The sequence below is a fragment of the Miniopterus schreibersii genome, assembly GCF_964146895.1.
Source record: "Miniopterus schreibersii genome assembly, chromosome: 3".
Taxonomy (NCBI): domain Eukaryota; kingdom Metazoa; phylum Chordata; class Mammalia; order Chiroptera; family Miniopteridae; genus Miniopterus; species Miniopterus schreibersii.
In genome coordinates, this window is record NC_138103.1 from 74900645 (window position 1) to 74917154 (window position 16510).

Consider the following 16510-nt stretch of genomic DNA (forward strand, 5'->3'; position numbering starts at 1 on the left):
GGGCTTTGTCATTTCATTTATTTTGTTAGGCTCAAATCAAAGAAATAGAATTTAAAACTAAAAGGTGATATTAAAAGAGCAACTTAATGTTGTGAGTGTATTGAAAGAATTAGAGTTCTACCTGTCAATTTGGCTCACTGTGGTATCAATAATACAAGCAAGCTATAGAGTAGGATTCCATTAGAAAAAAATAAAAACCTTAACTTTTCATGTGATCAAACTAACTGAGCATAGAGAAACATATAGTGCACACACCAGGCTTTTAACAGCTGTTAGTCTAAGAGAATAAAACCAATTGTAACAAAAAAGGCTAAAGATTAATAATATTTAAATGAAAATGTAAGACAGAAAGCTCAATAATAATATGGGAAACACAAAAAATTGATAATATATGCAGACAATGACAAAAAAACCACACCTGTCCATGGGAAGATGGAAATCATGGCAGTGAATTACCCAACTTAACCAATGCTCTGCCTCAGGATATAAAATTATGGTCAATTTTTATCTTAGATGTCCGTGGTTTTCTGATTTTTACAATTAAGATGGAAAAAAGAAAAGCAGGTAACCAAATTTTTAGTGAAGTGTATGAATATTAATACATACTGATTAAAGAAAACGTGGGAAATTCAGAAAGGTAAAAAGGGAGAAATTAGTTCTTTTATAAAAAAAAATTGGCTATCACTGTGGTACATTTTAAAAAGTCAAAGAAATTACTCTTTCAAAGAGTGTGGATTCTAATATTGTTATTGCTGTTGTTAATTAATTCTAACAATCTCAGCAAAGACAGGACCCGATCTGCCCTTCACATTCACTTCAGTATGCCAACATATGCAGTCCTGCCCACTGTCTGTACCAAGTACACACTCCACAGCCAGCTGCAATGGCACTGCTGGGTTCTGCTGGCCATGCAGGCTCTCCCGAGCAGCCTGCTCAGTTCCCTTCTGACAGCCCCTCTGCAGGATGTGAGTATTATGATAAAAGCAGGAGCTCTGGTGCCTTTAGGCACAACAGCTATAAATACTGCCCTCAGAAACTAGGTCTTGACTTCATACCCCTAGGCCAAACCATAAATAAAATGAACTGTTTCATCTGGAGGCTGGACCACTGTTAAGGGCGTACTAAAGCCAATGGAATATTCCTATTTAACCAAGGGGAAAGTAACCAAACAGAAAGGAAAAGTAAAGTGTAAAATGTGAGGATGGTGCTCCCAAAAAGCAGGTAGGGAGCGAAACACAGAGAAACCCCCAAATATGAAAAATAAAAGATTAAACATACTGCCTATATAGATGTAGGCATACCCTTTCCTAGCAATGGAAGGGAATAAATGTTGAATTGCTAAACTTGAAAATTCTGAGCTTCTGGAAAAGAATTTGGGGTATAAGGGGTACATTTATTTTCTTCATTTATTAAATAATATCATAAGCAATAAAGATATGACAGATTTCAAAAACTGAATTCCCAAGGCAAATATCTCTAGACAAAGAAGAGCCAGCCAATCATCTTTATGAAGTCCCAAAACTTCAATCTTTTTCATTGGACAAATCCCTATGGAGTAATACATGTAATCTCTTTCTTTATAGAGACTGAGAACACTATACTAACTCACAATCACACTCAGAACACTGTCCAGCTCTTTCCAGGAGCACCAACTCCATATGGGTTCAGCACATACAGAATGATAGTCTTGATTCTGGATCTTTCTGATGCCATTTTAACTCTCACCTTGCATCTAATACAACTTTAAAGTCAAGTTTTCTCAAAAACGAAAAAGGGCAGCAACAGCACAAAATCACACAAAAATAGGGACATGAATTAGGGCATGAAGTTTTATTTGCAAGCATTAACTACTTTAAGGATTTGGTTCTGAAAAAGACGAGAAAATGCTGCGGAGGGGGGTGAGGCCAAGGAAAGATTTAAAAAAAAAAAAAAAAAAAAGAGGGACTTGAACTAAATGGGTGGAACCAATAGAGAGAGAAGCTGGAAAAAAAGACACACAGAATGGAAATGAGAGGCAGAAGTTCTTCAGAGGACATTTGAAAATGTTTGTGTGCATTTCTTAGTTGTCCCAAAGTGGAGGGCACCTATTAGCCTACAGTAGGTAGAAATAAGTATGCTAGACAATCCTTCACAATAAAGTATTTTCCTAGTCCTAATGCCAATAGCACCCATGTCCTTCCAGCCCCATCATAAAATGCTTACTTGGAACATTCTAAAACTAAGAATTTTTAATTGATTAAATGACACAGGAGCCCAAATATGAATTGATCAAGAGATAAAAACACAGCTGCTCAAGCTTCTCAATATTACCAACCTATACCATGGTTTATTAAATTTAAAATATTCAAATTAAATAGTTAATAAGCAATTTTATATTAATTTTATATAATCGTAACTAACCCCTACTAATATCTATAAGGATTATATCCATCTGTATTCTGAGAATATGAAGAAAAGCACACAATGGTCTCAGGTAAAAATTAAAATACATATTCAGAGTCAAAACATTAAAATCCTGGAGTTATGGTAAGTTCTTAAGTGGGGAAATTATTTTCCCACATATATTTTAGTTACTGTTATAAATGTATGTGCACAATCAGGTAGATACCAAGTGAGCAGAATATTACCATGGACTCACCTTGGTTGGCGTTTGCACCCTGAGGCAGAGCGTTAGTTAAGTTGGGTAATTCACTGCCATGATTTCCATCTTCCCATGGACAGACATCAACACTGTTCCACTTTTTCAGTTGTTTTAGCCAACTGGCCTTCTGCTCCAGCTTACAGTGGGGATTTAAAACTATACACATCCACAGAGCACCTAATTTAAAAAGAGAGGGGAAAGTAAATTTAAAAAATTATCAAAATATCCAATTCTAACAGCTAATGATAAATTTTAAACCATTTCAAAATGGATCCAAATCTGTCATTTTTATAACACAATTCTTTTTCATTCAAGCCACAAATCTCATGTAGAGTTAACGGAAGGAAAACAGGGTCTGAATTTGAACCAAAGATCCAAAAACTCTGTTATAAATAAAGATGAAAGATATTTCAAATGTTTATTAATTACCTTCCTACTTGTGTGACATTTTGGATAAAAGTCAATAAAAAATACAACCCTTAGGTCCAATTTGCCACTTTAATTAACACACAGGTTTTATATATGGATTCTGCAACAAACCACTTTAAATAATTCTTTTGTGCAAAAATGAAATTTCCTTCTAAGATTACCATTATACAATAAAAGTATAAAGGCACAAGATGAACACAAATAAACAACTTTCTTAGTTTCCTTACAGGCATTTCAAACTTTATTATATTTATTAACTAGTATGCATATCTATTATACCAATAATCTTTTAAAAATAAAATTTACTTAAACACACTTCCCTAAATGATTTAACCAGGAACAAATCTTTATATAAATGAAATCACTAAATTTATGCCTTTATGTGAATGAAATGACTAAACATAAATTAAAATTTTACTTGTTTTTCAAAGTAAAAGCCAAAATAAATTTAGAAGACATAACTCATAATTTGTATTAATCCTTTCTACATTCTTCAGAGAGAGGTAGCTAACTCAAGCAGATATTTCACAAGTTTTAAAAGTTCACGTTTTTCTTTACTAATTTCAAAACAAGATAGATACCAATACCTCAAAGCCATTCACAACACTTTTTCTTTAAAAAGGTATGTGTATGTCTGTGCGTATTTTAATCAGTTGTGTTACATGAATAATAAAGATAGGAATGATCATTATGTTTATTTTATTCAAAAGAGATGCTTTATATTCTTCCACATTTAATATTAGCAAGCTTCTTCGACTAGGAAATCTGATATTTTAATTATCAAATAACTTTTACCACCAGAAAATAAAAGTGGCCACAATCTATCTAAGCCACAGATATTTACAATTAACATTTCTATATTTTTAAATGCCAACTGAAAAACAAAATGTGATCAAACTAGGGTAAGCCCACTATAGTTTATCTCTCCTCATGATTATAAACAAAAACTCGGAACAAAATACAAAAAGCAGCAATCTGAGAACTCTGAAAAGTAAACAACAGCAAGCAGATTAGAGAAACAAACCATGAAGAAACAAGCCATATGGGGGCGATTTACTGTTATTTTTTTCCTCTTTTCTCTCCTGGCTTGCACATAAGAGTAGCCCCATTAGAGGAACTTTGTAGAGGGCATATTCAGCAATAACTTGAGAGAAATCTCATCTACCTGGTGAGAGAACTAGGAAAAGGGAACCCTGCCCTCCACTCAGGAGCTGGAGCAAGGGGATCCTGTGTACTGTGTACAAAGAAGCATAAGTCCTGGTAACATCTCATGTGCATGAAACAGACTCCAGGAAGCACAGCCAAGGCCTTGAAGACTTTACTAACACTATCACCCAAAGAAGGTGAAAGAGACAAATGTTCTGAATCTACCCTGGTTGATTGTATGCTTTAAAAAAACCCCACAGTTATCCAGAGGATTTTAATAGGACCCAGACTCTCATAACAATATTCAAAATGTCCAGGATCCAAAATTACTTGGCTTACAAAGAAACAGGAAAATGTGATCAATTCTCAAGGGAAAAAACAATCAACAGATGCCAACCAAGAAGAACCAGATGTTAGAATTATCAGTCAGAGACTTTATAGCAACTATTACAACTGTACTCCATGAAATGAAGGTAAACACTATTGAAAGAAGTGAAATAAAAACTATAAAAACAAACTAAATAGAAATTTTAGAACTGAAAAAAAATCTGGAAAAAAAAAATCACTGTAGGGGATCAAGAGCAGAATGGACAGAAGGAAAAGTCAGTGAACTTGAAGATAGAAATAATGTCGACTGAAGAACAGAGAGAAAAAGTCTGAAAATGAACAGAGCCTTAAAGACAAGTGGAAAAATAATAAAAGGTCTAACATTTGTGTCACTGGAGTCCCAGAAGAAGAGACATAAATACAGAAAACTTTGGAAAAATAATGACTCAAAACTTTCCAAATTTGGAGAAAGATATGAATTTACAGATCCAAGAAGTTCAGCTAACCACAAAAAGGGTAAACTCAAGGAAAACCATGACCAAACATATCATAATAAAATCACCACAAACCAAAGATTAAAAAACCTAAAAGCAGAGATAAATGATATACCATATATAGAAAAAGACTCAAATAATAAGAGATTTCTCATCAGAAACCACAAAGGGTAGCAGTGTGGTTCAGCTTGTTGGGCACCATCCCACGCATCAAGAGGTTGATGGTTTGATTTCCAGTCAGGGCACATGCCCAGGTTCTGGGCTCAATCCCCAGTGGGGTGCAAGAGGCAATCAATTAATGGTTCTCTCTCATTGATGCTTCTTTCCCTCTCCCTTTCTGTATCTCTCTAAAATCAATAAAACGTATTATTTTTTACTTTTTTTTTTATAACATTGTATTAAATTTATTGGGGTGACAATGGTTAACATGAACATATAGATTTCAGGTGTGGGTTTCTATGTTACAAGATCTGTATATTGCTTTATGTGCCCACCATAAAAACGTATTTTAAAAAAAGAAATCATAAAGGGCAAAAGACAGTGGAACATTATCTTTAAAGTGTTAAAAGAAACTGAAGTGCCAGCCCACAATTCTATATCCAGCAAAAATATCCTTTAGAAATGTTAAAATAAAGGCATTCTCTGATCAGGGAAAACTAACAGCATTCGTTGCCAAGAGACCTGGTATAGAAGAAAGCTAAAGGAAATTTCTTCAGGCTGAACAGAAATAATACCAGAGGGAAACTTGGAACTACAGGAATAAAGAACTATAGAAATAATAAATACCTGAATAAATGTAACAGACTATTTTTGTCCTTTTAAGTTCTTTAAAATAAGTATGACTATTGAAATTAAAAATTTGAACATTGGCTTGTGGCATTTTAAATGTATGTAACATTAAGGAGGGAGAGTAAAGGGACCTAAAAGGCCGTTAAGACTCTACATTCTATTAAAGTGACAAAATATTAACACAAAGTAGACTGTTTAAGGTTAGATATGTTTATTGTAATACTGAAAACATTAAAAAATACAAGGAGATACAAATAAAAAGACAAATAAATTACAATAAAATACTAAAAAAAATAATTCAAAGAAGGAAAAGGCAGGAGAAAGAGAATAGAGGATTTAAAACAGAGAAAACAAACAGAAAATAAATGATTAGATGGTAGACCTAAAAAACTCAACCATATCAGTGATTCTATTAAATATAAATGGTCTAAACATACCAATTAAGAAATGGTAAATAAGATTTGAAAACAAGATCTAACTGTATGCTGTGTATAGGAAATACACTTTAAATACAATGGCATAGATTAAAGGGGGGAAAATGAAAAAAGATATACAATGCAAACTGAAAATGAAAATGAAAAAAGATATACCATTTCAAATACTTTGAAAATATTGCTTGAATGGCCATATTAGTATCAGACAAAGTAGACATCATAACAAGAAATACTACACCAGGGATAAAGTGAGACATAACATAATAAAAGGATCAGTTTTCCAAAAAGACGTAAGAATCCTAAAAGAGAATGCTTCACCTAATGTCAAGACTTCAAAATACATGAAGCAAAAACTGACATTTGAAAAGAAAAATAGACAAATCCACAATTATATTTGGAGAGTTGAGTACTCCTCTCTCAATAACTGACAGAACAAGTAGGTAGAACATTAGCAAGGATGAAGAATACCTAAACACCGCCATAAACCAACTTAACCAAAATAACGTTTGTAGAACACTCTACCTGACATTAGTAGAAAACAAAACAAAATAAAAATTCTACTCTCTTAAAAATGCACAAAGAACAATCACTAAGATAGTCCATATTCTGGGCCATAAAGCAAAACTTTGACAAATCTGAAAGAAGTGAAATCATTCAAAGTGACAAGAAGATATTTGAAAAATTCCCAAATATCTGGGGGTTAAACAACAAACAGTAGTGCATTCATATAACAGAATACTACTTAGCAATAAAAAATTAATATTACAAATAATGTGATATAGATTTATTTTCAATGTGTCCACTTCATAATTCAGAATTCTGTATTTCAGTCCCTACCTGTATGAACTATAATTTATTTTGAAAATTAGCTTAAAAGCACCACCATGACAACTAAAAGCTAAGCTAGTTGGCAAAGAGCTAATTAAAAGTAGAAATTACATACCCTAAAATATGTATCTCAAATCCATTGTTTTTACATTTAATTTCTTCTTTTTAAAGATGCAAATGCAATACAAGTTTTTAAAAACAGGATAACCAAATTTATACTAAGCACTAGCTGTTTTGAAGTAACTCAAAAGATAAAATTAGGAAAATATTAATCAATATATGTAGTGCTATGGACTGATCACAGGAAGGAACTGACAATGTGACAATGAATTGAGTTTCACCACTACCAGGAAAAAATTCAAGCGTCTGTAAGAAGGTTAAACTACTGACAATATAATTCTACTTTTTAAAAAAGTTATTTTGAAGAAGTAAACACTAAGAAAACCTTAATTAAATAATCATTATCACTAATAGTCACTATTTCTTGGGTGCCTACTATACGCTACAGGCATATTTAGGGTTTTACAAACATCTCATTAACTCATCACAATAATCCTCCACGGTCAGAATTAATATTTCTACTTTAAAGATGAGGAAACTAAATCTCAGAGATTATGGTCCTTAAAAGCAAGATCCTTAATATTATTGTAAACTTTAAACAATGGTTTCTATGACTTGACAAAAGAAGAAATTTTTTCCCTCAAACTCACCTTAGATTTTCATGTTTACATTCCTCTAATTAGAAATTTTCCACTTTACAGAATCAGGATATATTTAAAAACCCAACCTTTATTAAATTGCCTGTAACATTCTTTTACCGCTCACCTTCCTAAAAGAGAGGTTTCATCTTGAAAGGATGTTCTTAATGTTAGATTCAAGTTCAGAGCTATAATAGATATGGTCTTTCATCTTAACAGTCACCAATACAAAAAGCTGTAATTAGCGTTAATAACCAAGTTAACCAAATTGAGTAAGTCATTCTCCAAATTTTATTAATTCAGAGTCCCACTTTGGGTATTGATTTCCTTCCCCTCCAACACATGCCTGAAACGTTTGCAGCTTTAAAAATAAAACTCTTTGATGATCAAACGCTTCATTCTGCTGTTCCTTGGAAATATTAACCCTTTTAAAGACTCAACCAAAAATAGGAGAACTCGGTGAGGACATTGTATTTCCAGCACCTAGCAGAGGCTCTGGCATCTAAATGGTATTACTGGTCTTTCACAAAGGACGCTTAATTATTTGCTATGAGTTACAACAAAAACAAATTCAATAGTTTTAAATTGCTTTCCTAGCTTCAATGCCTCAAAGTATATAAAGGCAATTATCAAATCACTGGTGTGTGCAGCATTCAGTTTCTGAATTATCCATGGCACTTTCAGCTCTCATCTACCTTTTCTTCACCATGCAGCACACTTTTCCTCTCCTTTCCACTCCTCTACCTAATGTGCACTCAGTGATTTCAGCAAAAAGATGCATTGTAACATATATATAAGCCAAGGTAAAACGAAACTAGGAAAGCAACTTCCCTGGGAAGAAGGGGTGGTCGGGGGAGGCATTCTTTGCACATGGTGAATGGTTCTAATACACTGGGTGGTCTCAAGCTTGTCCCCACCCTATACCTGACCAAAATAGTCAGGGAATGTGAACAGAATCACACTGAGGCAGAAGGCAAATCATCACAAAGGCCTCTGGTTACTTCTGCATTGCCCTAATACCAATGCCAGTGGACAACCACCTGCACCCATGCTACCTGGCAAAGGTAGGCAACAAAAATCAATGAATTCCCATGCCCTGAAGGCCAGTCTTTCTGGCAAACATTTACACGGACAAAGCACCACCATTTAACCCCACCTCACATACCTATGTCTTACATTTCCAACTAGAATAAACATCTGACCAACAAGCTCTGAAAGGGCAAGATACCAAGAACTAGGGCAAGCCCACTCAGTCTCTCAGTAGCAGCAGTTCCTGATTTAAACAACAGAGATAATAATTCCTACCTACCTCATAGGGCTGTTTAGACTTAACTAAGATAATACAGGCAGAAAGTGTTTTGAAACGGTAGAGTTCACCCAACTCCAAAACGTGCACTCTTGCAAGCCCCTGTGGAGGAGACTTTGGTGTTGAGGAATTTGAGGCTCTAAGGTTAAAACTTGCAAGTGATTCTGATTTTAACTAGAAATATCTTTTAGTCTCCCCTCCCCTTTCCCTTGGTCTCAATGATAAGCTTTAAATGTTTTGTTTTCCAACAGAACATATTTGTTCTCTCTAGCCTCCCAGGCCCCACCCAGGCTCACAGTCACTTAGAGGAGCAAGACGCTTTGGGTAATTTTACCCTTACCTACTCCCACGGAGGAGTCACGTCTTGAACTCATCCCCAACCCTGCAGGGTTACATAACATTTTCTCTGTTCACTCCAAAGGATGGACAGAGTGCGGTGCCGAAGCCACGCAGCCTCTTCCTGCAGCCTCCTCCCCCACCCCCTGAGCATCCCTGTCAAAACTTCTGCTCTACCATCCACTTTGCCTCCCTTTGTAGATGCAATGCCCAGAGTTCGACAGTCTTCTATAGAAACTCAAAAGTTATCAGAACCTAAATTCTTATTATTGGAGGAGGGAAAGCCAGGAGTCAACCGAGTGAAATTTGGTATAAAGAGAATACGAAGGCGAGGAAGAGTCACTGCTGAAAGAAAATTATTAGAAATTGAGGCCCGGCTGGGCGTGGCTCAGCTGTTGAGCATCGACCTAGGATCCAGGTGATCAGGGTTCAATTCCCGGTCAGGACACATGCCCTGGTTGTGGGCTCGATCCCCAGTCGGGGGCGTCTAAGAGGCGGCCGATCAATGACTCTCTCATCATTGATGTTTCTATCTCTCTCTCCCTCTCCTTTCCTCTCTCTGAAATCAATAAAGATACATTTTTAAAAAAAGAAAAGAAATTGAGGTGTAGACTACTCTAGGACCGTGCTGTGCCATTTCCTAGTAACATAGATTCAATTCAGACAATGTTATCCCCTTGTCCAACATAAGTGATAAAGTTAACTGAAACAACAGAACTTCATTTTCATACATTATTATATTCTACACTGCTAGAGACATTTGGCATTTGGAAAATAACCATTAGAAGCATGAAATACTGTCAGGAGTCATAACCACTGTCCTGGTGATCTATTACCATGTACAAAACTACCCTGACTTCCTGGCTTACCACAACAATGTACCACTGTATCTCATGCTTCTGTAGCTCAAAACTCTCTCTCTCCTCCTTACCCTCCCCTTCCCCCAAATGGCCTCTTCATGCAGACACCATCGGCTTTCTCAGAGCATGTCCTTTAGCTAGAAACATCTTTTCAGTCTGCCTCAGGACAGCTAGGCTTCTGACCTGGAAAGTCAGCTCCCGAGGACAGAACCCTCTAAGAGACAGGAAGTGGATGCTGCCAGTCACTTAAAGGCTTGCACCCAGAAACTGGCCCAGCTCCTACTCTGCCCTATTCTGTTGGTCAAACATTTATAAAAACTGCCCAGATACAAGAGAAGAAAACACAGACACCACATCTCCAAGAGAGCAGCAAAGAATCTGTGGGCATTTTAAATCTATCCAAATTACTAGAAAAAGTATAAACTGTTATAAAGTTTATAACCTTTAAAAAAGATTATAAAATGTTTGTTAGGTTAGAAAATGGAAAACTGAGGTAGACACCAATGAGTACAAGAATGTTAAAGTAATCAAACCTAAATAAACCACAACATATGAGAAGAGCTGCAAATCAAGCAAAAAACAAACAAGTCATTATGAAAACTTAACAGCATAAAAGGTACCCCAACACATGCTGCAATATTAAGTGCTAGTGTATATGTTAATTTTTCACCCCTTCAAGGAAATTCCTAACAATGTCAGCTTATACATGTTAGGTTTCTAATTAGAGTCTACATTTAAAGTTCTAAAATGTCTGTCTTTAGGGCATGAAGATCATTCCATCTAGTTCAACTAACACATTTCTAAAAGTGAATGGCATCTTTACTTATCCACCTGACAATAATAGCTGCCATTTATTGAATATTTACCTCACACTAACCCTGTGCCAAGTATTTAAATTCATTATATTTCACCCTCACAAAAAGACTGACTTCACAGATAAGGAAACTGAAGTTCAGAAGAGGAGAGGCTATGCTGCTATTAAAAGATGGGAGCCAGATTGTTATCACACCCATGTTCCCCCCAAACCAATACTCTTAAACACTATGGTATTTAGCCTTCTGCCAGGATATGTGGTCAGAAAGTACTCCTGTAAGTTAGGATCTGTATATGCAGCTATGCAAAAATGATTTCCAAGATGAATAATTTTAGTCTCTGACAGAACCATCATTCCCTTCCTCACATTTTAGCAGTATAATACAAATGGTACACTGCTGTCTAAAATTATGAAGTAGCCTTAAATGTACAATCAATACGCCCTGTACTTTAACCATATATTCATATGTACAGAGAATATGTCTTCTGCATGTATAGAAAGCATATCCAACAAAACCCTACACAGGTCTACCTAAAAAGAACCTAATCAAACAAAAGAAAACTCTGCATTTTTTCAGGACTGACAGGCATAGCAAATAAGTAATTTCACTGTAGATTAAAACAGCAGATAAACAATCCAAAGGCTCAATTTACAATCCAAGATTGATTATTCAAGTCAGAAGAAATCTATTTTCTTTGAAAATATGATAATGTCCTATAAGGTCTGTTAGAGGGGAGTTGCATCAGCATTTCTGGGATAACACACTCGTGTGTGACTGAGTGTGCTCTTTGCCTGCTGGGTGGGTGTTATGATCTGTGACTGAAGAATCAGCAGGCCATTCCCTACCTATTGCTACCTACCCACAGTTAATAAAACTTGCTTTAAAGTTCCTTCTCCTCCATGGTGTTTTTGTTAATATGCAAATCAGTCCAGTGTTTAAAATAAAAGCCACACATTTTATATTAAAACCACTTTGGAATTTTGATAAATGTTGCCCTTTTCCCTGTTTTCCAGAAGGTACAATGTGTATAATAAGCGCTGCTGGAGGGAGCAAGGGGAATTAGGGAGCAGAGGAAGGGGGCAACCAGCATCACCTTGTTTACTTTTTATTTAAAAAAATTTTTCAATTACAGTTGACATTCAATATTATTCTGTATTAGTTTCAGATGTACAGCATAGTGATTAGACAATAATGTACTTTCACCTTCCTTAAAGGTGAGTATAAGAAAGGTCAGTGAGTCCCTTTCATCTGTTTCAAAGGTGGAGAATGAAGACTGGTTAATTTCTACTTTTTAATATCATGTTTATTTTTATGAACTAGCAGCAGGCAAAGTAAAACAATCACTTCTGATATTTCCCAGGGTTCCACAAATATAAAACAATTCATAATATTTATCATATTTATTTTTGTTCTCAGAGGCTATTGTAAGAGGCTAGAATTTCATGCATGATCCAATTAACTAATTATACTTATTTAGAGGCCATGAAATGCCTAATTGCAGTCACAAATAGAAGATCACTGGCATAATTAGTTGTGCTAGCAAAACTGTAGTTACAAAATTTCTTGGGTCAGACCACACAAAAACTGTGACCCTAATTATAGTATTGTTCTTAGTACAATTTAGTCTTAATATGCTAGTCACTCATGTTTGGAAAGTAAGTTTAACTGGTAAAAACATTCTCCTTACTTTAAATTTGGTATGCTAGCTTCTAATTCATTAAAACATCTCTGGGAAATTTTCAAAATAAAACCTTGGGGACACTGTAAAGAAGAGTTTTTAAGACCACTTAGGTCAAGCAGGGCTAAACCCTCAGCAAAAGGGCATACAATCAGTTACTTAGCCAGGCTCTGAGAAAAGACTGAAGTAAAAATAACCATCTTTTTGTTGTCAAGAAAGAAAATAAACCACATATATTCCAAAGCCATTGACTGGTATCCTGGATAATGTTCCTTTTGGGAAAACCTATGGCCCTCGAGTAATATGCAATCTTCCCATCCCGCTCGATTTGTCAGGGCTGTCGGGTCAACAAGCAAGATTCATCAAAAACAGCCTGGCCTCATTAGGAACCTGGTTCTACAGGAAACGATCAGAGTCAGCCCCTCCACCACTCACCTCCCTTTTCATTTTCAAGGGAGGGAGGAAAGGAAAAGACAGAAGATGAAACAGCAACAGACGATGTCTTATTTTGAAATACAAAAAGGGCAGTCCAGCCCGGCCAGGTGTGGCTCAGCGGTTGAGCTTCGACCTAGGACCCAGGCGATGGGGGTTCGATTCCTGGTCAGGGCACATGCCCGGTTGCGGGCTTGATCAATGACTCTCTCATCATTGATGTTTCTATCTCTCTCTCCCTCTCCTTTCCTCTCTCTGAAATCAATAAAGATATATTTTAACAAAAAGGGCAGTCCAGTTAGTGAGGAGAAGGAAAGTGAACTGTGGTCATCTCCCAAAACATTCTCCATGTGCTCTACACTGGCTGCTTCACTAAGATGTCTACATAAACAGTTCCATGATTCATCCAACAGTCCTGCCTTCATATCTATGTATATGCATACATATATATATGTGTGTGTGTGTATGTATATATGTATGTGTGTGTGTGTGTATATATATATGTACACACACTCCATTTCTGCAAATACTCTTTAGGTCTTCAGGACGCCTCTTCTCCTCCACTGGATCCACTATCCCCACACAAACAAGACTCTTGGAATGAGAAAGTGGTGTGCATTATTTAAATTACCTTATTTTAGGCCTCAAGAATCAATATCATGCTCATTTTACAGATAAGAAAACTGAGGTTCTATCTAAACTAAGGGACCTGTCCAGGGCTACACAGTAAATGAGAATCAGAACCTGTACTTAAAAGAGTGGCCAGCTCCAATAACCCTGTTCTTTATATTCCAGTTGAAGGCTTTGAAAACTAAACAGTCCTAGCGAGCTTATATCCATTTGCCCCTTTGAAAAAAATATGCTTGGTTAAGTGTGATAAGGAATTACTTTTGAATATATATTACAAAATGATACAGAAAAATGACTTGTACTATGAAATGTATTAGATCCTCAGAATTTTCTGAAGGACCCTACCTTATATAACCTCACCTCCGGGGTTGTTTTAGTCTGTTCTGGCTGCTTTTTACCTCTCACTCATTCTGTTTCCTAACTAGACTGAAAGTTCCTCAATGGCTGTGTAAACAATAGGTCCTTGTTCATTCACCTGCTGTTCTGGTGGGGCGCTCTGCCGTCCACCAACCATATTTATGGGAACTGCTTCCCTGAACCACTGTACAACTCTCCTTTCACTTACCATGGAGAACCAATATAGGACAAAAATTAATCAGGAGCCCTACCAAAAATAATCAAATTTACCAGTGGTTACCATTATAGGTTATTTTAGCACTATGGTTGTATAAGAATAGCAAGGAAAAGCGTTTACAGTATCCTGTCATATTGGAACTGCAATTTTATTCATAAAAACAATTTCTAACACACCGACTTTTCTATGGAGTTCAGAAAGAACCTGTGATGGGTGCTGAGTTTCTTGGAGAACAGAATGTTTCATTTTGCTCTAATTCATTCTATTACTGAATTAAACTTTGATGTATTGGTCTTGACAAGTGCTTCATGCTGACTGTATTGTGTATGATAGTATAATCACTCCCCATGCATTTCCCACTGGCTGGCTGATTAATGCAATAGATTACCTGCAGCATTGATGGCAAGGGGGAAATCATTGCCCTTCTGTTCTCTAAACTATTTGTATTTTCAGTATGTGTGTGTTTGCATGCGCACGTGTGTGTGTTTTCACACATTCACAGGCATCCATAAAGATCCAACTGTACACAGGCGGAGAAGGCAGGATAAACCAGAAAAGAAGGAAAAGAAAACTGAGGACACAGTGAAGATTAACGCCTTTCAATCACTGTTTTCAGTAAGATAGAAATACTCGCTTCTCAATGCTTCCTAATAGGTGTCTAGCATTACACTTCAATTATTCATTCATCTTTTTTTTTCATAAATATTTACTGAGCACCAACTCTAGTCAGGCACAATTTTTTCTCACCTTTACAGAAAAATTATCTTAAAAAATGTGCCATGTTCAGTGTTTGAATTAGTGGGCAAGACGGGAAAAGGGGGGGAGGGATTATCAAATGGACACTAATACAGGGATGAAAAGAATATGGCTACAAAATTAATTTAAATGTCCTAATAAAGACAAAGTATACAGTGAGTAGTTTAGTGGGTTAAAAAATACAGAAAAATCTCTCAGATGACTTGGTCTTGGAGATCAGACTCTTGTGCTCTTGGCAGCATTTTGAAAGCATTCCTCCTAATGGGATTTCCTCCCAGTTCCAAGCTTATATCTGACCCAAGTGCCCTGCTGGGCTCCTCCCATCCGAACCGAACCCCTCAGCCCTTGCTCATCCACAAAGACTGTGGCTTCCAATCTAAGGCATTTCAAGACTGCTGACGGCTTAAATCTACCTAATTTATGAATGATTTTCACTCTCTCTTTCAAGTTTGCTGACTCCAAATTTTGAAATTTACTAGAGTAACCAAAAATGAAAAGGGCTGGAAAGCATCGCCTAGAGTCAATAAGGTCTAGCTGGTCATAGCTCAAAATCACAGAGATTTAGATTTCTAATTCAAAGGTTATCTTCGCAACAGAAGCATAGAGTTGAGTTAGCCACATTTTGGACAACTACTCTCACTACTACTGGCTATTTTACCTTTAGATCAGAGTCTGAGAAAATAGCCTTAAAATCAGTTACTAACTCATTCAAGGAATTTAATATTGGAAGGCACCTGTATTTTGCTAAAGTCCTATTCTTATTCCAATTTGGAAGCTTTTTGTTTTTGTTTTTTTTTAATATATCTTTATTGCTTTCAGAGAGAGGAAAGGAGAGGGAGAGAGATGGAAATATCAATGATGAGAGAGTCACTGATTGAGCCCACAACTAGGGCATGTGCCCTGACCGGGAATCGAACCCCAATCGCCTGGATGTTCAATGGCTGAGCCACGCCCGGCTGGGCCCAATTTGGAAGTTTTAAACGAAACACTAAAACAATGTTATACAATTGCCAGACAAGCTTACAGCAGCCTCACAAAAATTCATCTGCTGCAAATCATTTACCAGCCTGTCTTCCCCCTAAAATATGTAAGAGAAAATTATTTATGTGAATAAAAAAGTTACTCTTTGGTATATCTCTAAGAAGAGCAGCTATTTAAAAGTCTCTGAAGACTACTATCAAGCATGCATTTTAAATCTCAGAATCCTTTGTTCTACAGAAATCTTAGTGGAAAGCACACTGTGAAATGGTGAAAGTCACTTTGCTAGAATTGAGAAGGACTTGTCCCCCTCCCATCTGTACTCTTTTCCTTTCCCTCCCACCCCAAGGGCTCTGTGA

General features: G+C 36.2%; 1 protein-coding gene across 1 annotated transcript in view; it reads right to left on the minus strand.

Moving 5' to 3' along the window:
- ZSWIM6 (zinc finger SWIM-type containing 6) overlaps positions 1 to 16510 on the minus strand; it is a 175474-nt gene that overhangs the window by 19791 nt on the left and 139173 nt on the right. The window contains exon 5 of the mRNA XM_081131842.1: positions 2639 to 2818. Coding sequence (XP_080987968.1) covers positions 2639 to 2818 — 180 coding nt within the window. The remainder of the gene's footprint in view (positions 1 to 2638; positions 2819 to 16510) is intronic.